Source organism: Hemitrygon akajei, chromosome 22 (genome assembly GCF_048418815.1).
Source record: "Hemitrygon akajei chromosome 22, sHemAka1.3, whole genome shotgun sequence".
In the NCBI taxonomy this organism is placed as follows: domain Eukaryota; kingdom Metazoa; phylum Chordata; class Chondrichthyes; order Myliobatiformes; family Dasyatidae; genus Hemitrygon; species Hemitrygon akajei.
The window spans coordinates 56,844,154-56,870,107 of record NC_133145.1 but is presented as its reverse complement, the minus strand read 5'-3'; the positions used below and the strand labels follow the sequence as shown (position 1 = coordinate 56,870,107).

The 25,954-nt window shown below is 42.7% G+C and overlaps 1 protein-coding gene across 1 annotated transcript in view; it reads left to right on the top strand.

Annotated features, from left to right (window-relative positions):
• Positions 1-25,954, top strand: part of st6galnac (ST6 (alpha-N-acetyl-neuraminyl-2,3-beta-galactosyl-1,3)-N-acetylgalactosaminide alpha-2,6-sialyltransferase) — a 73,522-nt gene that overhangs the window by 35,084 nt on the left and 12,484 nt on the right. Inside the window, exons 3-6 of the mRNA XM_073026300.1 lie at positions 6,260-6,428; positions 8,075-8,252; positions 15,703-15,841; positions 19,376-19,479. Of these exons, the coding sequence (XP_072882401.1) occupies positions 6,260-6,428; positions 8,075-8,252; positions 15,703-15,841; positions 19,376-19,479 (590 nt within the window). The remainder of the gene's footprint in view (positions 1-6,259; positions 6,429-8,074; positions 8,253-15,702; positions 15,842-19,375; positions 19,480-25,954) is intronic.

Below are 25,954 nucleotides of genomic sequence, written 5' to 3'. Positions count from 1 at the left end.
GAATTTTTTGGAGGGTGTTAAGGGTGCAACTACGGTGTATAATCAAATCAGTAATTGATATTTTGGATATTAAGAAAATGGGATATGGAACCATTTTAGGAAATTGGGCTGAAGTCAAATTCCAATCATGATCCTTTTTATATTGAATCATTTATTTTGAATACAGCACAGTAAAAGCCCACACCACCCATTACACCCATGTTGGCCTGTCTTTGGAAAGTAGGTGGAAACCTGAGCATACGGAGGAAATCTATGCTGCTTTGGGGAGAACGGGCAAAGCTCTTGCAGACAGCAGTGGGAAATGAACCAAGGTCACTGGCGCGGAAAAGCGTTATGCTAACTGCTACGCTCTCACACACCCACCCTTCACCCACACAGACAGGCTTCCAACCCCAGCTCAGGCTGCCTTCGGGCTTTCAAACCTTAGCCCCGGTCTCTCGGACATGGGGGAACATTAGAACAGTACTTAAAGGGTTAACAGTGGACGAAGAGTAGCCAACAGTTAACAAGCTCAAGGAGAGATTATAGTAGGTATTCGTTCATGTCCAGCACAAAATGTCTCTTAGAACCTAGAAATCTACAGCGCATTACAGGCCCTTCAGCCCACAATGTTGTGCCGACCGTGTAACCTACTGTAGAAACTGCCTAGAATTTCCCTAGCACATATCCCTCTATTTTTCTAAGCTCCATGTGCCTATCTAAGAGTCTCTTAAAGACCCTATTGTATCCACCTCTACTACCTTCAGTGGGCACTCTCTGTGTGGAAAAACTTACCTCTGACATTCCCCTTCTATCTACTTCCAAGCACCTTAAAACTATGCCCCCTTGTGTAGCCGATTCAGCCCTGGGGAAAAAGCCACTGGCTATTAATGCGATCACTCTTCACTGACTTCAGAAGCTGGGTATTCTAGGTATTTGGTCCACATGTTTTGATGTACGTGTGATAAATAAATCTGTGTCTGCAATCTATTGGAGCCCACTTGCGCCTCATACTTTCACGGTTTTCCCTTATTTAGCTTCCTCAAGATACTAAACAAAAATACTACCATAAACCTCTTTTGATCTTCCTGTTGTTTGTTATCTGCCTCTGTAGCAGAAACCTAGTTTTTATTCTCAGCTGTTGCTTAATCTATTTTGTTTCTTTTTCTCTCTCCATGTGCTGTCTGACTTGCTATTTCTAACACTTGCTTCAAATTTCCAGCATCTGCAGTATTTTGCTTATGAATGATATGCTTCACATTTGTGTGTATTTGTTTCAGGCAACAGACCAGCAAAGCAAATATGGAGCTGTTGACATTTGGTATTAATGGTTCGGCAATCTATGTTTGCTGAAGTGCAATTTCTGGTCTAAACTTCCTCCTCAAGCCCTGCACCCAAGTATTTCAGTGAAATGCCGCCCTCATTCTTCTTGAGTTCAGGCTTGGGGCCATCAAATGCTCCTCAGACATTAACCTTTTAATTCCGGGGATAATTTCTCCAGGCCAGCACATCTGTGGACTTGTTTGTTGGGGGAACTTTGAGGTTCATAGTGCCTGCATTTCTGGATCCTGGTTTATTTGCTATTTTTGATTGGGGTGATCAACACAGACTGGGGCACCTCAGCGAAGAGCGGCTCTGCGCGCAGCCTGCGGTGGCTAGTGGCGGAGCGCCGTGCTGAACTGATCTAACGTGAACACAAACATGAGAAAATCTGCAGTTGCTTCCAATCCAAGCACCTCACACAAGATGCTGGAGGAACTCAGCAGGCCAGGCAGCATTTATGGAAAAAGAGTAAAACGGAATACTACTCGACTCCTGGTTTGAGGTGTCATATTCTATGTGTTGTTCACTCGCCTTTTGCTGTTTGTGCAACTTGTTCCTTTATCACGCATTTGTTTGATGTTTTCTTGAACGGGTTTCACAGTGTTTCTTTGTTTCGTGGCTGCCTGTGGGAGGACGAATCTCAGAGTTGTATTCGGTATGCATACTTCAATAACAAATGTACATCAATTCCTTTGACTCCTTCTTTAGATATGGGGCTCAAAGGTGCACACGATGCTCTTAGAGGTCATGGGCAAAACGCAGATAATGAGACTAACTCAGGAAGACATCCAGGTTGGAGAGATCCGCTTCTGAGCAGTGTGACACAAGGAAGGAAAATGTTGGACCTGCTCGGTAGCATCTGCGGTGAGAGAAATGGTCAACGTTTTGGGACAAGGACCCTTCATCAGAACTGGAGGGAAGGGAGGAAGGGTGGAGAGAGTGGGCAGGCTAAAGATCTACGTTATCAACGTAACAGTTACTCTAAAGCATGGCAGTTGGAAATGGAAAAGAAATGGACATTGAAACTGTGGGGAGCTAAATTTGTTTCACCAAACTAAGTTCAATGTGAAGTGAGGTTGCATCACAGTGTATGGAAACACTAATGCTCATGAATGAAAAAGCCTATAAAAGGTGGTGGACACAGCCCGGTCCATCACAAGCAAAGCTCTCCCCACCATTGAGCACACCTACAAGGACGCTGCCACAAGAAAGCAGCATTCATCATCAAGGACCCCCACCTTCCCAGGCTCTCTGCCTTTGGGAAGGAGGTACAGGAGCTTCAGCTCCCACCCCAACAGGTTCAGGAAGAGCTATTACTTTTCACCATCAGGCTCTTGAACCATTGAACAAGAGGGGGCTATCTTCACTCACCTCAGCTGTGCACCGATTCCACAGCCTCCCTCTCAAGGTCTCTACAGTTCGTGTTCTCAGTATTATTTATTAACACTGCATTCACATAGTTTGTCTGCTTTTGCACATTGGTTGTATTTTTCTGTTCTAATGTAAATGCTTGCAAGAAAATGACTCTCAGAGTAGTATATGGTGACATGTCCTGCGTACTTTGATAATACATTTACTTTGAACTTTGAGGTCCCGGGGTTGGAACTTGTTCCCTCAGAGGAGCTGTTCATTAGACTTCGTGAGATCACGTGTAGAATGCTCCGACTAACCCTAACCTAATCAGAGGACAACTTACAATGACCAACTTACTACCCCTATGTCTTTGGACTGTCGGAGGAAAGCAGATCACCCGGGGAAAACCCACGTGTTTCATGGGGAGGACGTACAAACTCCTCACAGAATGGCGCTGGAATTGAACACCCAACCCCAGGACATCGTGAGCTGTGTAATATCATAATGCAGCCATGGCGCTCAGTGGGACTGGGACAGAGAACATTTATCAATCCTGACCTTTGAAAATTTTCCAATGATATCCCAGACCTTTTGGCAGAAGCCCATTTGCCACCATTCCATAACTTTCTAAACTAGGGGTTCTTAACCTTTATAATGCTGTGGAGCTGAGGACATGACTTGCAGAGTCTGGAGGTTGTGGAATCAGTTCAGAGTTGAGATGAGTGGAGTTATCTCGGTACAAATCAACTTCCCCACTGCCTTCAGGTCTTGAAGATACCAGATAAAGCATAATTGTATTTTGGACTCTTCTCAAGCTCCACCAGTGTGATTTATGTTTTAATGGTTTGTTTTAGTCATGCAAAACATCTCTAATTTGATGTATTTGTCATGTTTTTAATACTCTGTGCTGCTGTTTCCCAAACTAAATTTTTGAGGCATTCATGCCTCAGGTGTGCATGCCAGTGACAATATGCTTGAACTTGGAAAACGCTCATCCTTCTACCCCGCAAAAAAGAACAGTGTCAGCAGCATCAGACCCAACTCCTCCCTCAGGCTGAAGCCAATAACGTCGCCCACCTGGAACCCCAACCTGCTGGTTAGCGACAGACAGCTAAACTACAGTCCAATGATCACATAAGTCTCAGAACTTTGAAAACATTCTTCCGCCAGAACTGAGGAGAGTGGCTGCTTGAGCGCAGTTCTTCCGTAAAGAGCGACCGCCGTGCCGCCGTCCTGCGGCCTTTCGAATGCCGCCAACCCTGTGGCCTCAGTGGAGAGCGACCGCTGGCATACCCCGTATTTGCCTCAGAACAGTTACTTACCCCAAGAACAAGGCTGAGCAACAGCTCCACCCACTAGTCCACCCCCCAACACCCTCCACCGGCACCACTACTTTATCATTTTCTGTCAGTCTCCTTATCTACCAACACCCCTGTGCCTAGCCTCATTTTATGAACATTTAATCTATGTATACAAGCTCTCTTATATGTTTATATTTACCGTGTAGAAGTAGAATTTTTGATCCCCGATTCGATTTTGAGAGAAGATGGGTCTCTTTTGCCAAATATTATCATTTAATTTGAATTATTTTCTATGGTTTCCTTCCAATCTTATTCTATATAAATATGAATTGGTGGATTGGTGGTTGATGGTTCTTTTTTTTATATATATGATGTGTGTGTAAATATATAGAGATAGATAGATAGATATGTAAGACGTATTGCTCCGGGGATTGATTACTAATGGTTTTTTTTTCCTTCTTTTCCTTACATATAAAATGTTTTTTCCTCATTTTTATATATTACAATCAGTTTTTATTTTCTTCAACTTTATTAATTGTATATATATTAATTTGTTGAGTTTTGGATAATTTTATAGCTGTAGAAGATTACGTACCAATAAAATGATTCTAAAAATGAAAAAATGTTTTTTTTCTATTATTGCATTCTTTTATCTTTTCTGGGTTTTTTTTTGCTCTGCATTGGATCTGGAGTAACAATTATTTCATTCTCCTTTACACTTGTGTACTGGAAATTATGTCAAGCAATCTCGAAAATTGAATATTGTATATTTTGCCTTTCGGCCTCTAGTTGTAGTCTCGCCAATCCTGGGGGGTGGGGTGGGGGAAGCCTGCAGGTAGGCCAGATTACTGCAATGAAAATATTGTCGGGATCCGTCACTGAGGAACTTAAATGGAATTGAAGTCCATAAGGTGATTTCCCTGATCGGAATGCCCAGAACAGATAGAACTGCTGTGTCTCAGAGGCATTTAGACAGACACATTAATAGACAAGGCTTTGAAGATTATGGCCCTAAAGGGGACAAATGGAGTTAGAGTACCGTAGATTCCGGATTTTAAGCCGCTACTTTTTTCCCACATTTTGAACAGCTTTGAACTCTGCGGCCTTTAATACAGAGCGGCTAATACATGGTTTTTTTTCATGCCGCCTCGTAAACATTTTGCCTCGTAACAGTAGACCAATAAAATTGATGAGTAGTTCACAGAGGTCCAATGAAATTGTACGATAAATCAAGCGCACTTTCACAATTAAATTATTGTAAATCAGTCATTTGTACTCACCCTCATCAACATGGAAAACACTCGAAGAAAAGCATTGTGCTGCCTTTATGGCAGTTATTTAGTTTATAATATTTTCGCTTAGTAATTCATTTTCTAGTTAAAGTTAGAAGAGTTTTAACTATATTTGTTTTCTGTACTACATCGCGGGATGCTATGACGTCACACCCGGTTTCGCCGCGTCTTGTGGGAAAAATGCCGTTTGCGATAAACGGGAAGGAGGGGGTCGAGCGGCGGAGCGAAAACGCTGCTTTTAAGTTAAAGGTGATCAATAACTTTTCCTGGTAGGCTGCAGTATATATATTTTTACCAGTCGTTAGGAGATATTGGAATGTTGTTCAGTAAAGAAGTATACGCAACGTATATTTAAAAGTAGCCGCGTTACGGGCACGGTTCGAAAAAAAGCATTTGCAATATGTATTTGTTTTTGTTACCATATGGATTTAATTAAAAGTTAAAAAATCCTCACATGTAAAATCTTTCTGTGTAAATATCTCATATTACAACGTGGGACACCTGCGGCCGAAAATCCGGTGCGGCCTAAAATCCGGTGCGGCCTTTACAAGTAAAAAATTGATTTTATTTCTAAAATTAGAGCCAGCGGCTTTTAATCAGGTGCGCTCTGTAGTCCGGAATCTACGGTAGTTGCCTTTGTGCATTAAATCAGGTGAAGAAATTAATTTATTTTGTGTACTTAGAGTTCAGCATGGTAACAGGTCCTTCAGTTACACCCATGTGACCAATGACCTGTGCATCTAACCCTTACTAACCTGTACATCTTTGGGATGGGGGAGGAAACCCACTTGGTCATGGGGAGAGTGTGCAAACTCATGACACACAGTGGCAGGAATTCAGCCTGGGTCACTGGCTCTGTAATAGTGTAACGCAACTCGCTCCTCTATTCCGTTGCCCCCAAATGCAAAAATGTGCAGTTTGCAAGACTTCCTTCTTTTCACTAACCATCTGCTTAGTTTAAAGATAAGTCTCCTTGATCGTAACACAGAGTTTTTTTTTGTTGTTCATCAGAAATGTCCTGTGACTGCAAGAGGTCGACTGGCAAATACATCAGAGTTCAAGGACATTTTCTTGGGAACGGTACCTATCCTTCAATGGAGTAAACACGTGACGGAGCAGGCGTATCATAGGCTGAAGCGGTACAATGGGGCTCATGGATGGAGTGTGATAAGTTACGAAGGTAAATATTCTCTTTGGTGTCATTTTAGATACTCTGCATGGTATTACATCATACTGATGACCATTATCACTGATCTCAAGGTGATAATTGCTGCCAAAAGTGTATCTACTAAATACTGACTTGAAGGGGGTGATTACTTATGTAATCAATTATTTTGTGTTTTATATTTGTCATTAATTTAGATCACTTACTAGAGATCTGTTTTCTCTCTGACACTAAAGAATCTTTTTTCTGTTGATCAGTGTCAAAACAAGTCAAGTTAAATCCACTGTGTTTCAATGTCATAAAACAATAAAACATGAAAACTACCGGGGGGGGGGGGGGGGAGTGAATACTTTTTATAGGCACTGTAAGTACTACACTCACTATATAGGCTTCCGTTAGTCTCGTGAGACCATGGATTTGTGGTTTCCAGGACGCAGGCCTGGGCAGGGTTGTATGGGAGACTGGCAGTTGCCCATGCTGCAAATCTCCCCTCTCCACGCCACCGATGTTGTCCAAGGGAAGGGCACTAGGACCCATGCAGCTTGGCACCGGTGATGTTGCAGAGCAATGTGTTGTTAAGTGCCTTGCTCAAGGTCACAACACGCTGCCTCAGCTGAGGCTCGAACCAGTGACCTTCACACACTTACTGGGCCACGTGCCAACACACACTTACTATAAGCAAAGCAGAAAATTTCACATCATACAGTACTGAGCAAAAGTCTTGCGCACACGTATACAGCTAAGGTGTCTAAGACTTTTGCACAGTATTGTAGTAGTTTTGTGTATTGCACTGTACTTCTGCTGCAAGAGAAAAAACACATTTCATGACATCTATGAGTGATGATAAACCTGATTCTGAGATGGGTCTCTATTGTGGACTGAGAGTGGGAAGGGGGCAGGGAGAGGGGAATCATGGTTGAGGAAAAGGGAAGGGAGAGGAGAAGGAGTGGGAAGCACCAGAGAGACATTTTGTAATGACCTATAAACCAATTGCTTGGAATCCAATAGCCTTGCCTGGTGTTTCAGGGCAGGGTGTGTTAAGTAATGTTAGCACAAGCGGCACGCCTGAAGATGACGTGTTGGATATTATTCTGGAGCTGCGTTTCTGCAAGAACAGGCACGCAAGCACTTTCACTCATGCTGGATTCAGCCTCAGGCGGAGGCAGGCCCGCTCATTTCTCAGGCAAATCAAGTAAATGCTGACGGACCAGCTGCCAACCCAACACACAGATTCTCATTCGCGCTCTCTGTGAAGCACCAGCGGCGATTCACATTGCCCTTGTAACTTACTGAGCCGCCCGTGGTTTGTGTAACGAGCACGCAGAGGATCATAGCAGCATGATGGTATCACATAGCTCGGGACAGTGAAACTCTGAGCTTAATTCTGGCACCAACTTTGAGAAGTCTTGTACATCCTCCCTGTGGGCAGTTTTGCCTCAGAATCCTACTAGTTATTAGGTTAATAAATTGCCCTGTGATTAGGCTAGGGTTAAATAGGTGGGCTGTGAGACTCATTGGGCCAGGAGGGTTTGTTCTGCACTCTCTCTGTAAGCAATAAAAAGTATGTATTTCTCTGGGCTGTGAAATGGCGTCTGTGCCACTGCTGGCTGTATTTTGCTTCATCTTGTGACGGTGGGTAAGCGTTCGTCTCGTTGTTACAGATCTGAAGGATACTCTGAGCTACCTCAACACCTCTGCCAATGCCGTCCTCTTTGATGACTGGGAGAAAAAGCTGAACAAGAAGTTGGACTGTATCCGCTGCGCGGTGATCGGAAACGGGGGAATTCTGAACGGCTCTCGAAAGGGCAAGGAAATCGACCAGCATGACTATGTATTCAGGTGAACTTTTCTCTCAATGGCGAGGGAATTCCGGGTGGAGGAGATGGTTTTGGCCTGCTTCACACACTCTCAGTCCATTCATTTGGAAAATCCAGTCCTTGTTTTGTCCCATCCAAGCTCAATTTATTAACTGGTTTTACAGAGGTGTATAAAATAACGAGGGGAATGCACCTAGTCTTTCTTGCAGGGTTGCACCTTCAAGATCTAGAAAGCATAGGTTTAAGTTGAGAGGGGAGAGATTCAATAGGAGCTTGTGAGGTGGGTGGGGGGAGGGGAACCAACTTCTTTTTACACAAAAGTTGACCACTTTATTAGGTACACTTGGACCCCTGCTCATTAATGCAAATATCGCATCAGCCAATCATGTGGCAGCAACTCAATGCATAAAAGCATGCAGACATGGTCAAGAGGTTCAGTTGTTGTTCAGACAAAACATCAGAATGGGGAGGAGGTTTGATCTAAGTGACTTTGACTATGGAATGTTTGTTGATCCCAGGCGGGATGGTTTAAATGATCTCAGAAACTGCTGATGTTCGGGAATTTTCATGCACAACAGTCTCTAGAGTTTACAGAGAATGGTGTGAAAAACAAAACAACATTCAGTGAGTGGCAGTTGTGAGGGTGAAAATGCCTTGTTAATGAGAAGGGTCAGAGGAGAATGGCCAGACTGGTTCAAGCCGTCACGAAGGTGACAGTGTCTCAAATAACCACACGTTACCACAGCGGTCTGCAGAAGAGCATCTCTGAACACACATGTTGAACCTTGGGCAGATGGGCTACAGCAACAGAAGACCACGAAGATACACTCAGTAACCACTCTATTCAGGATTGCTACCCGTGCCAAGTGCTAGTGAGGCAAGAGCTGGGAAGATTATACAGTTTAATATGTGGCTAAGGAGTTGGCGTAGGAGGGAGGGCATAAGATCTTTGGATCATTGCGCTCTCTTCCAGGGAAGGTGGGACCTGTACAGAAGGTACAGTTTGTACCTGAACTGGAGAGGGACTAATATCTTAGCTGGAAGGTGTTTCAGTGCTGTTCGGTGGAGTTTAAACTAGAGTTGCAAGGGGATGGGAACCAGAGTGCTAGAACAGTTAGTGAAGAGGTTATGGAGGTAGGTGTTGGTAAGACCTCAAAGTCAGGAACCAAAAGGTTGAGCATGGTGTGACGAGTGCCCTGAGCTGCCTGTGCTTCGATGCAAGAAATATCATAGGAAAGGCAGATAATAGTGCTGAAGATGGCAATGGGTAGTGAGGAGAGGCTGTGGATGGGGCAAAATTGCAGTCAACAGGATGAGTTGCAACGTAAAAGATGGACAAAATTGAGAAGGGTGAATACAGGACTAAAGGTGTTATATTTGCACGCAGTATATGGAATAAGGTCGATGAACTTGCAGCACTGTTGCAGATTGGCAGGTATGATGTTGTAGGCATCACTGAATCATGGCTGAAAGTTTATAGCTGGGAGCTTAATGTCCTAAGAAAGGCAGAGGGGGTGGCATTGACTGCTGATTTAAAAAAAAAATGAAATCAAATGATTAGAAAGAGGTGACATGGGGTTGGAAGGTGTTGAATCATTGTGGATAGAGCTAAAGAACTGCAAGGGTAAAAAAGACCCCAATAGGAGTTGTATATGGACCCCCATACAGTGGTAATGATGTGGCCTTAGAAAATGTATGCTAAAATGGCAATGTTACAATAGTCATGGGGGACTTCAATATGAAAGCAGATTTGGAAAATCAGATTGGTGCTGGATTCCAGAAGGTGGAATTTCTGGAGTACCTATGAGATGGCAGTTTTTAGAGGTTCTCTTGGTTGAGCCCGCTGGGAGTCAGCTATTCGGGATTGGGTGTTGTGCAATGAGCCAGAATTGATTAGAGAGCTTAAGGTAAAAGAACCCTTGGGGGTAAATGATTATGATATGATCAAATTCAGCATGAAATTTGAGAATGATAAGCTACAGCCAGATGTTTCAGTATTACAGCAGAGTAATGGCATGAGAGAGGTGCTGGCCAGAATCGATTGGAAAAGAACACTGGCAGGGATGACAGCAGAGCAGCAATGGCTGGAATTTCTGGAGCCACTTCAGAAGTCAAAGGATATATACATCCCTAAGAGGAAGAAGTATTCTAAAGAAAAGATGACATAACCATGACTAACAAGGGAAGTCAAAGCCAAAGAGAGAGCACAGCATTGGGAAGCTTTTAAAAACCAACAGAAGGCAACTAAAAAGTCATTAAGAAGGTAAAAATAGAATACGAAAGTTAGCAAGCCAATAATATTAAAGAGGATACCAGAATTTTCTTCAGATACCGAAAGTGTAAAAGAAAGGCGAGAGTGGATATCAGACCAGTGGAAAATGATGTTGCAGAGATAGTGATGGGGAACAAAGAAATGGCGGATGAACTGAATAAGTATTTTGAATCAGTCTTCACTGTGGAAGACACTAGCCATATGGTGGAAGTTCCGAGTGTCAGGGGTCACGAAGTATTTGAAATTACCATTACTAGAGAGAAGGTCTTGTGAAACTGAAAGGTCTGATGGTAGATAAGTCACCTGGACCAGATGGTGCACACCCCAGAGTTCTGAAAGAGGTGGTTGAAGAGATTGTGGCAGCATTAGTAATGATATTTCAAGGATCGCTAGCTTCTGGAATGGTTCTGGAAGACTGGAAAATTGCAAGTTGAAAATTGGAGTCACTCCACTCATCAAGAAGGGAGATATGCAGATAAAAGGAAACTATAGGCCAGTTAGTCTGACCTCAGTGTTGGAATTGATTACGAGGGGTGATTGATAAGTTCATGGCCTAAGGTAGAAGGAGATGAGTTATACAGCTCTCGTTACATGCACATGCAGTTCAACTCTTTGATTATGCAGAAAGTTTAAAGTTAATAACTCATCAGTTACAAGAGGCTCCCACCCTCTCTCAGTGAAGCAAATTTCTGTGTTCTGTTAAAGAAAGATAAAGACGAAATGGACCCTGGAAGCTACAGGCCCATTGCACTACTAAATTATGATCTGAAAATAATTACAAAGTGTTAGCGAATCGGCCTGGTAAGCATATAGCAAATATCATTCACCCGGACCAAAGGGGATTTATCCCGGGCAGGTACTCCTTTTGTAATGTCTGCAAAATTCACAATATTTTGTGTGCCGATTTTGGGAAAGATGATAGAGCTGCTATACTGTCTCTAGATGCCCACAAGGCATTCAATATGATAGAGGGGCCCTATCTGACTGCAACACTCAAGAAGTTTGGATTCGGCGACACTTTTATAGAATGGGTTAAAATATTATATACTAATCCAAAATCCTCCATTTTCACAAATGGGGATAAATCCAATCTGTTCTCTCTGCAATGTGGTGTTCGCCAAGGGGACCCATTGTCCCCCCTGCTGTTTAACATAGCGCTGGAGCCCCTGGCAATTGGCATTAGGGCCCACCCATACGTTAAAGGTATTAAGTTGGGCAATATTGAGACCCGTGTGACCCTGTATGTGGACGACATCCTTGTTTGTCTAGCCGACCCAGCGGTCTCTATTCCCATCCTACTAGAATATATAAATTCCTTCAGGAGTATTTCTGGTTATACCATAAATTGGGGAAAGAGTGAATTCATGCCCTTAGTGGATCAATTTACTGAAGACTTCCTGAAAAAGTTGCCTTTTAGAGTAGAGAAGGACTGTTTCACCTATTTGGGGATTAAACTGACTAAGAACCCAAAGCACCTTTTCAAATTTAACTTTACAGAATCCTTAGAAAAACTCAGAACAAATATCGAGTCCTGGAGGATGCCGCCCGTATCCATGATTGGACGGGTAAATGCGATCAAAATGGTGACCTTACCCGGTTTCTATACCTTTTTCAAAACCTGCCTATATACTTAAATGCATCCTTTTTTAAGAAACTTGACTCTATCGTATTGCCCTTTGTGCGGGGCTATAAATCACACAGGATATCTAAGGCTCACCTACACAAACCTCTCAAGAAGGGCAGTGTTGGTCTGCCAATTTTCAAACGTTACTATTGGGCAGCTAACTCCAGGGCTCTTACACACTGGAAATGTGGAGGTGCTGAGACCGAAGAAAAACCTTCATGGCTACAGCTGGAAGCCTCTGTTGTTAAATATTCTTCACTTCCTGCTCTTCTGCTTTCCACTTATGCCTCAACAGACAAGCCAATCCAACAAAACTTTACCTTAAAGAATTCTTTACGAATGTTAAAACAGATAAAAGTGGCTCACCAAATTCCCAGAGTTTCCATACACGCTCCCATTTGTCAAAGTCACTCATTTAAGCCTGGCCAATTAGATGGGGTGTTTGCAGTCTGGAGAGAGAGGGGTATCAAAACTTTCTTAGATCTGTACATCGATGGCCAATTTGCATCATTCACACAATTAAGCACTACGTTTAACCTTCCAAATTCACATTTTTTTTCGCTACCTCCAAGTTAGACATTACGTTAAGGAAAAGTGCCCGCACTTCGAGCCTATTTCCACCACCCATCCCTTTCTTGAAAACCTCTTGCTGCCTCCAGACTCCAAACAGTTAATATCAAAATTTGTGAATTGCTTTACTCCTTTGGTTTCTACAGATTTTATTAGGGAAGCCTGGGCTAGGGACTTGAACTCAGAGATATCAGTGGAACTTTGGGAGGAGGTAATGTCCCGGATTCACTGTTGTTCTGTTAATTCACGCTGCAGGTTAATCCAGTACAAGGTGATGCATAGATTGCATTATTCAAAAACAAAACTGGATCGCGTCTTCCCATCTGTGTCTCCTGATTGCGACAGGTGTCGCTCTGCTGAGGGCGCACTAGCGCATCCTTTCTGGTTTTGCCCTACATTATACAACTTTTGGACTGCAATTTCTGAGTGGCTCTCAAAAGCCTATTCTAGAGACATTCAGCCCAATCACAACCTCGCCATCTAAGAAACTTGTTCTTCTGACCTGGAAGTCTACTACTCCACCTACCTTTGCACACTGGCTCAAGGAGATGTTGTCTATTATACAAATGGAAAGACTGCGTCTGCACAAAACCAATACACAGAATATATTTGAGAGAATATGGGGACCTTTCTTGGCTCAGTGTCATATTACCTCGCATACATAGTGATCTTGATCTGTCTAGTCTCATGAGTGAGTGTGGTGCCTAACCGGATTCCTTCACTCATTTTACATTGCTTCCGTGATACCACTATTGTGTCAACTTTTTTTTGAAAGTCTATTTATGTAATCTTGTAAATTGTAAGACAGTTCAACTCTTTGAGTGGTTATGCAGAAAGTTTGAAGTTAATAACTCATCAGGGGTGATTGATAAGTTCGTGGCCTGGGGTAGAAGGAGATGAGTTATTAACTTCAAACTTTTTGCATAATCATTCAAAGAGTTGAACTGCATGTGCATTTAACGAGAGCTGTATAACTCATTTCCTTCTACCTTAGACCATGAACTCATCAATCACCCATGCTGTGGACACTTTCTGGAGGTCCAAGATCCGTATGCTCCACAACCGCTGGACTAAGTGTGTACATGTAGGAGGGGACTATGTTGAAAGATAAATGTGCTAGGTTTTCTAAAATTGACTCCTTCTACCTTAGGCCACAAACTTATCAATCATCCCTCGTATTAAGGATGAGGTCTCAGGGTACTTGGAGGCACATGATAAAATAGGCCGTGGTCAGCATAGTTTCCTCAAGGGAAAAATCTTTGCTGACAAATCTGTTGGAATTCTTTGAAGAAATAACAAACAGGCTAGACAAAGGAAAATTGGTTGATGTGGTGTACTTGAATTTTTAAAAGATCTGTGACAAGGTGCCACACATGAGGCTGCTTAACAAACTATGAGCCCATGGTATTACAGGAAAGATTCTAGCATGGATAAAGTAGTGGCTAATTGGCAGGAGGGAAAGAGTGGGAATAAAGGGAGCCTTTTCTGATTGGTTGCCGGTGACTAGTGGTTTTCCACAGGAGTCTGTGTTGGGACAGATTCTTTTTATGTTATATGTCAATGATTTGGATGATGGAATTGATGGCTTTATTGCAAAGTTTGCAGACGATATGAAGATAGGTGGAGGGGCAGGTAGTTTTGTGGAAGTGGAGACGATACAAAAGGACTTAACCTTTACATACTGTTCAGGTCAAATTTGACCTGTTTTGACATTTGACAACAGTAAAAACACCCTAAATGCCATTTTTTTTAGCCAAAATTTGATGACTTTTCCTAAAGTGACCCAAAATGAGCAAAAATGAAAATATTTAAAAATTTTATACTTTCGTACAGGTGCTACAAATTTTTGTACATTGAGGCTGTTCCGGATCAAATTTGACCCATATCAATTGAAATGGATTTTAGATCTCTGAAACATTAATTAAGAATTAATCACCCATTTAATAATGTCAGATAAGCCATTTATACATTATAAATAGATCTGTGGTTCAAAATTTGGTATAGACACTTGTTATGAGGGGATTCTTGGGCCGGGTCAAAATTGAAGGTATAGGTATTGAAGGTATATACTGTGAAGGTATAGAATATGAACAGTATGTAGGGGTTAAACAGGTTTGGAGAATGGGCAAAGACATGGCAGATGGAATACCGTGTCAGGAAGTGTATGGTCATGCACCTTAGTAAAAGAAATAAAAGGGTTGACTGCTTTATAAGTGGAGAGAAAATACAAGGCACAAAGGGACTCGGGAGCTTAAAGTTTAATTTGCCGGTTGAGTCTGGAGTGAAGAGGACAAATGTAATGTTAGCATTTTTTCAAGAGGGCTAGAATATAGAAGAAAGCCCTTAACTCCAAGTGGAGTCATCAGGACGCCACCATGACGGCGTTTTTTTAAGCAGGCTTTCTTGTTTTTACGAGGTTGAGTTGCTAGCTCGACACTCAACCCAGCACGGATGGAAAGCGTGCAAGGGAGCCAGCTGGATTCGAACTCAGGAGCCTTCGCTCCAAAGTCCGGTGCTGATGCCACTATGCCACCGGCCTGCTAGAATATAGAAGCAAGGATGTGATGTTGAGACTATAAAGCACTGGTGAGGCCTCGTTCGGAGTATTGTGAGCAGTTTAGGGCCCCTTATATTAGAAATGATGTACTATTGAAATGATGAACTAGAGAGAGTTCAAGGGAGGTTCATGAAAATCTCCCTCCCTCACACAAAAGAACTAACAAAAACAAATGCAACAAGATCATCAGCCCCCAAACCCCCTTCTTGATTTGTCAGGGCATGAAAGGTTGCAGGGAGTAGGCAGGAGAGCAAGGTTGACAAGGAAATAGGTCAGCCATAATGAAATGGCGGAGAACATTCAATGGGCCAAGTCGCCCAATTCTGCTCCTATGTCTCGTGCTCTTATGTTCTTGAAGAAATCGGAGAAAGGAAAGAGAGTTGGCGGGAAAACATCGTGAGTTAAAATTCTATTGCTTTGACTGATTTTGTTTATTCTGTAATGCACAGGGTGAACGGTGCCATTATTAAAGGATTTGAAGAAGATGTGGGAACTAGGACCTCCTTTTATACATTTTCCACAAATACAATGAAGAATTCTTTATATGCATATCACCGTATAGGATACACTAGTCTGCCAGTTACTGAGGTAAAATCTCCCAAATTTTGTTCTCCAAATTCTCTAAAACGTGCTTCTGTGTTTTTTTGTTACTTTTTGGAAATATCAAAATGGTGTGTTATCTTCCTCATCGTGAACGTAGCAAAAGTAGGCCTTCTCAGTAAGTCTGAAGAGAAAGGGTCCAAGCTCTTCCATAACTTCTATGGGCAGCACAGTACTGCAACGGTTAGCTGTTACAACCCGCAATCCGGGTTCAAATCCCACCACTGTCTGTGAGAAGTTTGCACATTCTTCCCTTGACCAGCTGGGTTTCCTCCAGGTGCTCCAGTTTCTTTGCACCTTCCAAAGTTGTACCGGTTAGTAGGATAATTGGACATGTGGGTGTAATTGGGTGGCACAGGCTTACTGAACCAGAAGGGCCTGCTACCGTGTAGTATCTCTAAATAAAATAAATACGGCGTCTGGGAGGTCTCCCAGGTGTGGGCCTCCCTCAGCTGGAGAGAGAAGGTGAGTTGAGGTGAAGCTAATAAATCTGTGGCTTTGCAGCTCCACAGTCCCAAGCTCAGTCCCAGTCTCTGATGCTGTCCGTAACCGAGGCTTTCTCTGGGGGGCTCTAGTTTCCTCTCACAGACCAGGTCTTCGCAGGAGCCGGGTTAATGGGCCACTGTGACTTGTCCCTAATTTGTAGAATCACGCACAAAATGCCGGAGGAGCTCAGTAGGTCAGGCAGCCGGATTGATCCCGTAGCCCGTGGTGCTCCCCAGCCATTCCGTGGAGTGAATCCAGTTGGCTGAAAGCTGGCTTCTGTGGCAGTGGGAGTTCTTCCAGCATTTTGTGTGTGTCTGTGTCTCAGGATATGCAGCATCTGTTGAACCTCTTGTGTCCCTAATCTGCAGAATCTGAGAGGCAGTTGAGTGGAATTTGGGGAGAAGGAAACACGAAGAGTGTAAATGGATGCCTGATGGTTGACGTGGACTCAACAGGCCCAACTGCTCTTTGAGTTTATGACTAATACCCTGTTGGATTGGGCAATGGAATTGTTATTTCTCTTGTTGTTTAGATTTTTAACGCTTTCTGGTTTTATATATAATAACCGCCTATTCAGAATCAGGTCTATTATCACTGGCATGCGACGTGAGATTTGTTAACTTAGCAGCAGCAGTTCAGTGAAATGCATAATATAGAAGGAAAAAATGTAAATAAAATTAAAAAAAATAATAATAAATAAATCAATAAATTACAATATACGTATATTAAATAGATTTTTATTAAAGTGCAAAAAAACAGAAATACTGTATTTTAAATAAAAATAGTGAGGTACTGTTCAAGGGTTGAATGTCCATTTAGGAATTGGATGGCAGAGGGGAAGAAGCTGTTCCTGAATCGCTGAGTGTGTGCATTCAGGCTTCTGTACCTCCTACCTGATGGCAACAGTGAGAAAAGGGCATGCCCTGGTTGCTGGAGGTTCTTAATAATGGACGCTGCCTTTGTGAGTCACCGCTCCCTGAAGATGTCCTGGATACTTTGTAGGCTAGTGCCCAAGATGGAGCTGACTGGATTTACAACCCTCTGCAACTTCTTTCGGTCCTTTGCAGTAGCCCCTCCATACCAGACAGTGATGCAGCCTGTCAGAATGCTCTCTGTAGCACACCTATAGAAGTTTTTGAGTGTATATGTTGACATGCTGGAGGGTGGGGTGGAGGGTGGTCAAAGGAAGCTGCAGAGAGTTGTGAACTTGGTCAGCTCCATCATGGGCACTGGCCTCCACGGTACCCAGGACATCTTCAAGGAGCGATTCCTTAAAAATGCGGCGTCTATCATTAAGGACCCCTATTACCCAGGTCATGCCTTGTTCTCATTGCTACCATCAAGAAGGAGGTATAAGAACCTGAAGGCGCACACTCAACAATTCAGGTCCAGCTTCTTTTCCTCTGCCTTCTGATTTCTGAATGGATGTTGAACCTATGAACACTATCTCACTACCTTTTTATTTCTATTTTTGCACTTCTTATTTAATCTAACTATTTAATATAGATATATACTACCTGTGATTCACAGTTTTTTAAAATGCGTTCTGGTGATAGTAACTCTGATTCTGAGAGAGCAAAAATGTAGTGGGGTAGTGTCCATGTGTTCTTTGTCCATTCAGAGATCTGATGGCGGAGGAGAAGAAGCTCTTCCTAAAATGCTGAGTGTGTGTCCTCAGGCTCCTGTACCACCTCCCTGATGGTAGCAAGGAGAAGAGGGCATGTCCTGGGTGATGGGTGTCCTGGATGATGTATGCCACATTTTTGATGCATCGCCTTTTGAAGATGTCCTCAATGCTGAGGGGATGGGGACGAGCGCCTATGAAGTTGCTGGCTGAGTTTACAACTTTGTGCAGCTTTTTCTGATGTTGTGCAGTGGCCCATCCATACCAGATGGCGATGCAACCAGTTAGAATGCTCTCCACGGTACATCTGTAGATATTTGCTAGATGCTTGGGTGACAGACCGAGTCTCCTCACCAAAGACTTAATGAACAAGTGATTTACCTCATTCTTGACTTCCGAAGAAACTTTGGATCCAGCAATGCTTATTGTAGTCATTGAGATCTGGCAGCCCTTTTTGTTTCTGATACATCTCTAATCATTTCTGGGGGACTTTCTTCAAGGGTGAATACAATATCAAGGCCAATAACTTGTATGAAGAATGTTCAGTATATCCAGATATAGGGCAACTAATTAAATGTCTCCGTAGAACATTGATTCGATGAAAATGGCGCCACAGTTGGGTTGTAAAGAAAACTTCTGGCACATTGGCCTTCATAAATTAAAGAGTTGTGTACAGGAGATGGGATGTTAGGTTGAAGTTGTATAAGATGACGGTGAGGCCTAATTTGGAGTGCAGCTTTGGTCACCTGCCTATTGGAAAGATGTAACTTAAGGTTGAAAGAGTACAGAGGAAATTTACAAGGATGTTGCTGGGTTTGTAGGACCTGAGTTATAAGGAAAGATAAAAAGGTTAGGACCTTATTCCTTCGAATGTAGAAGACTGAGAGGTGATTTGATAGAGGTATTGAAGATTATGAGGGGTAGAGATAGGGTGAATGCAAGCAGGCTTTTTTCACTTAGATGGGTGGGACGACAACTAAGGGCAGGGTTGAAGGATGAAAGGTGAAAAGTTTAAGGAGAACATGAGGAGAAATTTCTTCACTCAGAGAGCCGTGAGAGTGTGGAATCAGCCGCCAGCACAAGTGGTGCATGCAAGCTTGACTTCAACATTTGAGATAAGCTTGGGTAGGTATGAGGATGGTTGGGGTATGGAGGGATATGGTCCTGGAGCAGGTCAATAGGAATAGGCAGTTTAAAAGGTTTTAGCATGGAATAGATGGGCCGAAGAGACTTTTTTTTGCTGTTCTTTTTTATGACTCTTTGATTCGGGCAGTTCCCAAGATAAACCACACCAAGGCAGCTATGCCTTGTGCCTACTTGACATCCAAGATTATTTTATATTTAACCAACAATTAACCAGTTATACTGTACAATCTGCAAATTAATTACCTCTTGTAATTCTTTTCTTAAAGGAGACAAGATACATTTTTCTCCCAGATCATGATCGAGACTATTATCTGGCCAAAGCTGCGATTACAAACACATCCATATTAAAGGGAAAAGACAAATCTAAAAGGTAAACTCCTTTGTGCTTCCTCATTCCTTTCCAGAAATCTGATAACTGTGTTGGTGATAAGAGAAAGAGCAGTTCGAACAAATACCTGAAGAGGCTGATTGATTATTGTACACTGCACTGGTCTGGAAAGTGATTTATTTACACTTAAAAATATAAATAAAAACTGGCCTGAAGTGCCAAACAAGTGATCTCATAGTTCAAGGTACATTTATTATCAAAGTACATGTATATCACCATATACAACCCTGCAGGCATACTCAGCAAACCTATAGAATAGTAACTATAACAGGATCAATGAAAGATCAACCAGAGTGCAGAAGACAACAATCTATACAGTGCAACTATAAATAGGTAGCAATAAATAACGAGAACATGAGATGTATGAAGATTCATTTATTATCAAAGTATACAACTGCTGAAATTCTTCTTCTCCAGAGAACCACAAAACCAAGAGAGAGAACAGCAGCATGATCATCAACCCCTGAATCCCTCCTCCTTGATTAAAGATAAAGACTCCTTAAAGTGAGATAATTGGTTGTGGGAAAATCTCAATGATGGAGCAAGGGAGTGTAGTTACCCCCTTTTATTCAAGAGTCTGATGGTTGAGGGGTAGTAACTGTTCATGACAGCTCTTGTACCTTCGAGCTGATGGCAGCTGTGAGAAGCGAGCATGGCCTGGGTGGTGGGGATCTCTGGTGATGGACGCTGCTTTCCTACACCAGCGTTTCATGAAGATGTGCCCAATGGCTGGGAGGGCTTTAACCATGATGTACTGGGCCAAATCCACTACCTTAAGAAAAAGGATCAGATGCCTGCCATCTGGCCTGTCAAGCCTGCTCCACCATTCAATAAGATCGTGGCTGATCCGAGCGTGGACTCAAGCCTACTTTCCCCATAACCTGTAATTCCCGTGCTTTGCAAAAAACGTATTTATTTATTTATTGAGATGCAGAGTGGAATGATCCCTCCTGGCCCTTTGAGCCACACCTATCAGCAATCCCCTGATCTAATACTATTAGATCAGCAATACCTGGATTTAACACGAGCCTAATCACAGGATAATTTACAATGACCAATTAACCTGCCAACTGGTACTTCTTTAGTCTGTGGGTGGAAACCAGAGCACCCAGAGGAAACCCGTGTGGTCATGGGGCAAACTTTCAGGCAGTGGAGGGAATTGAACCCTGGTTGCTTGTACTGTAAAGCATTGTGCTAACCACTACGCTGCTCAACTAACTGTGTCTTCAATGTATTTAATGAGGTTGCCTGTACTGCTCTAAGGAAAGGTTGGACAACTTTGGATCTTAAAAGGAACTTGTTAAGATCTTGTACTACAAGGATAAACTCCCCATGTTTCTGAAACACTGGGTTTCTGTCGGCCGCGTAAGTCCAGGGAAGCCGGTCTCTAGCCCCGCCAAACGTGTGAGATTGAGGTGTAAGCTCACCCGAAACCCTCTGTTTGTGTGGATGCTGCGTGATCTGTTACCCTGTTACAAATCAGTATCATGAAATAACATTTATACTTTCTACAATTAAGTGATTTAGCTTTATAATTCTTAATTTGACTAAAGGGTTAGTAAAGAAAAAGCAAAAAAAGAAAAGGGCCTATTTTAATGAAGCAGTCTAACGTGCACTGGTTGGAGCTCATGGTTTTCCTCTTCGCCGATCCTCCATCGATCACCCTGGCCTTCGTTGGATCATGGCCCCACTCTGGGTCGTGTACTACGATCTTTCCACTCCAGCATCTTCCCCCCCTCCATCTCCTGCTGAACAAAGAGACCCAGATTACCCTAGTGTCAGGCTCACGGCACGAAACACACTCCAGTGGATGTCTCCCGTTCCAAGGTACCGTAACCCAAACACTGCTTCTACAGGAAGACCCTTACATTAGCAGTGAAACCTTTCCCAGGGTGTCACATTTCTTTTTAATTTCCCCCCTGCAGTGATAGTATTTTGTTGTCATTCTCAATGGCTGCATCTAAATACTAGCCTTTGGCTAGTAAAACACGAGGACCACCAGAAGCAGCACAGTCAATTACCTCTCCAGGTCAGTGAGGCATGCAGGCCTCCAAACCATGACAAGGTTGTGGTCCTCTTGGAGTTGTTTTGTGTTCAAAGTAAATTAATTATAAAAGTACAAGAGTTGCCATATACAGGATGACGACTGATTTCCTGGAGAGTGATGGTTCAGCGCCTCTTTTAATTGGGATGAAATTATGAGGCTCACTTTTCATGAAACGTCTGTGGGATGAGGTGAATTCTGGCAATTCTGTGCAGACATTTATTAAAGAATTTAATGTGAAGGACATTTTTTGGTTCATTGCTTGAGGGTGGGAGAAGGTAGAAGCGTCAGCACTAAAGAATGGCTAGCATAAGTTGTGGCCTGCCTTGATGTTTGGTAACGCGCCTGAAGAAAAACTTGACGATGATTTTACAGGATTTTGTGTACCAAAGGAGAAAGTAGTTGTTCCTGATTTGCATACAATAAGCATTACAGGACCTGCTTTCAAAGATATAACAAGTTGTCTTAATGAAGAAAATCTCTACGAGTGGATGATTGTCAATGATGAAACAGCTGTCGTGCATCACCTTACGGACTCGGGATAGTGTTCTGAATGCTGATTAAAAACACGGCAAGTGATGAAGCTGGCAGCAATGATGATGAAACTGAAAGATTTACTATTGACAAGTTAATTGAGTTGGGTGATTTAATCAAAGGGTTAGAGAAACGTACCTTTGTGACAGAGCAAGAGCTAATGAATTTGTGTTTGATGCAAAGAAAAGTTACACAGGGAGAGATCAAAACACATGAAACAACTTTGCCTAGATGAAATTTTTAAAATGTTAACTCAGAAGCAACATTCTTTGTAAGTACAGTAATTAATAAATTTACATTTCATTTTTGTGTAATTAATAATCCTTAAGCTTCTACAGTCCATTTTTGCCATTATTATTGCGTGATTTCTTGTAATCCAGCAAAAACATTCATCTGGCAGATCTGAGAGAAAGAGAACAGAAATTGCCTTTCAACTCATGAGGGAGCATAGGCCATCAACTTTTTTGCTGTTGATGTTTCTGTAGCAGGCAATTTCTTTTTTATGAGGTCGAGTTGCTAGCTCAACACTCAACCCAGCACCGATGGAAAGCGTGCACGGGAGCTGGCTGGGTTTGAACTCAGGACCTTCTGCCCCAAAGTCCAGCACTGATGCCACTACACCACCAGCTGGCAGCTCAGGATCCGAGGGGGCCAGAAAACAGGTGGCCAACCTGTACCACCTTGAGATTCATTTTCTTTCATGAATTTACAGGAGAAGCAAAAGAAATGCAGAAAATTTTTTATGAAGTATACATAGTGCAGATCAAAGGGACCAATAGATCGACCTGTTTCAGTGGTGTAAATCTCAATGACTATATATACAGATAAAATCTGACAAATTACCAATGTGCAAAAGGAAACAAACTGTGCAAACAAAATAATACTGAGAACGTGAGCTGTAAAAGAGTCCTTGAAAGTGAGTGTGTTGTGGTAGAATTAGTTCAGAGTTGAGGTGAATTATGTTATCCACACTGTTTCAGGAGTGGAGCAGCTTTGTGGGACCGCCACCACCCATAAGTTACAGGAGCAGTTATTACCCCTCAACTATCGGGCTCTTGAGCCAAAGTAGATAACTTTACTCATCCCATCACTGAAATGTTCCCACAATCTATGGACACACCTCCAAGGACTCTTGATCTCATGTTCTTAATATTTATTGCCTATTTGTTTATTATTTCTTTCTGTATCTGCATAGTTTGTTATTTTTTTGCATACTGGTGCAGCCTTTCTTTGATCCTATTGTGATTATTATTCTATTAGATAGATAGTTAGATAGATAGATAGATACTTTATTCATCCCCATGGGGAAATTCAACTTTTTTTCCAATGTCCCATACACTTGTTGTAGCAAAACTAATAACATACAATACTTAACTCAGTAAAAAAATATGATATGCATCTAAATCACTATCTCAAAAAGCATTAATAATAGCTTTTAAAAAGTTCTTAAGTCCTGGCGGTTGAATTGTAAAGCCTAATGGCATTGGGGAGTATTGACCTCTTCATCCTGTCTGAGGAGCATTGCATCGATAGTAACCTGTCGCTGAAACTGCTTCTCTGTCTCTGGATGGTGCTATGTAGAGGATGTTCAGAGTTTTCCATAATTGACCGTAGCCTACTCAGCGCCCTTCGCTCAGCTACTGATGTTAAACTCTCCAGTACTTTGCCCACTTTATTTTTGAGTATTCCAGGAAGAAAATTAATCTCAGAGGTGTGTATGTTGACATGCATATACTTGGATAATAAATTTACTTGGAACTTTGAGGTTTGTTTGGATGTGTGCCCATGGAAATAAGTCTCCAGCAGGGAAAGACATTTGACGTGGAGAAGATGTTTCCTATGGTGGGAGAGTCTAAGACCAGAAGACATAACCTCAGAGAGGCGTCCTTTTAGATTCAGATTCAGTTTATTGTCATTTAGAAACCACAAGTGCAATGCAGTTAAACAATGAGACAACATTCCTCCAGAATGATATCACAAAAGCTGAAGATAAAACAAAAGATATCCACATAACGTTTGGCAATCCCCAATCCAGAGTCCGGAGAGGCTGCTGCGTATTAATATCGTGCTACCATCTTAGCGTGTTCCCCGGAAGGAGCTCCAATCCAACCAGATAAAACAAGACCAAAAACTAAAGCTACAAGACCTGCACAAAACCACATAGTCACACCAGTGCAAACAATAGCATAATTGATAAAAAACAGACCATGGGCACAGTAAAAATAGTCCAAAGATGTTAAAAGACTATAAGTTCAAAAGAAGCCACCACACAGTTTCCACAAGTCCCCGGGGTCCTGACAGACTCGCCATCCCACGCAGGTGGCAGAAGGGAATACCCTTGCTATGGACTTCCACGGCGCTGCCCGACTCAGCCTCGCAGACGCAGCACACAATGAAAGCTCTGTCGAACCCAGCCTCGCAGACACAGCACACAATGAAAGCGACCTGACCGCAGCGGACTCCGAGTCCGTCGAACCACCGAGCCTCCGACCATCCCCTCCGGCACAGCTTCTCTGAGCACCATCCTCTGCCGAGCGTATTAAAACGCCCCCGCCAACGGCCATCGGCAACGCGACCCCAAGGACTGGGGGCCTGTTCTTCCCAGCAGAGACCTCGACCTCACAGCAGCAGCAGCGACGAAGAAGGTCTTCCTGGAGATTTCTAGATGTTCCTCCGTGCTCCCACGTCCGCTTTTCATCCAATTATGATTGCGCATGGCACCCTGCTTCACAAATAACAGATAATCAGCTCCGGAGTGGCCGCTGCAAGCTGCGTTGTGCCACCACCACCATTTTGGACTTTGTTTTAGAACGGAGATGTGGAATTTCGTTAGCTAGAGAGCGATGAATCTATGGAATTTGTTGCCAAAGGTAGCTGTGGAGGCCATCTATGTATATTTAAAGCAGAGGTTGATAGGTTCTTTGTTGGTCAGGGATGAAAGGGATACAAGAGAAGGCAGGAGAAAGGGGCTGAGAGGAAGATTGGATCAGCCATGATGAAATGGTGGAGCAGACTTGATGGGCCAAATGGCCTAGTTCTGCTCCTATATCTTATGGTCTTATTCAGGCAGCTCAAAGCTACCAGACAGCTCTAGTCTGAAGGAATTTGGGTAATCCATGCCCACTGCATGCCCTTGGAGACTGGTTCACTTAGAAGAAGAACCACTAACGACCTTAATACTTACAAGAGAAAATCTGCAGATGCTGGAAATCCAAGGAACACAGACAAATTGCTGGAGGAACTCAGCAGGCCAGGCAGCATCTATGGGGAAAAAAGCACAGTTGACGTCTCAGGCTGAGATCGAAAGGTCTGACTGTACTTTTTTCCATAAATGCTGCCTGGCCTGCTGAGTCCCTTCAACATTTTGTGTGTGATTCTTAACACATTTTTTTTAAGCTATTTGATTATAATCCTGATCTTAGCTAAAGTAGTCCCTTTTTTTAAAAAAAATCATACAACCTGCAGCCAAATCTGAAATTCCATCTGTGGGAGTGAAATGCATGTTTGAACCTGTAACAGAAGAATACCTGTCTGGTCATGGTCTGACTGCAATGTCTCAGCACTGCAGCAACCAGCTCCATGTCACCTGAATTGCCATCTGTGGGACGGCTTTCTTTGCGGGATTTTCAGAAAGTTTTAAGTGGAGCAAAACTCGCAGCTGCTCACTATGCAAGATATAAAAAATGCTGAAAACACTCAAAAGGTCTGCACGAACATTGTGGGCCTGTAAAGATGTACAGTGGTGCTGGAAAGTTTGTGAACCCTGTAGAATTTTCTCTATTTCTGCATAAATATGACCTAAAATGTGATCAGATCTTTACACAAGTCCTAAAACTAGATGAAGAGCACCCAATTAAATAAATACAGTAACACAAAAAC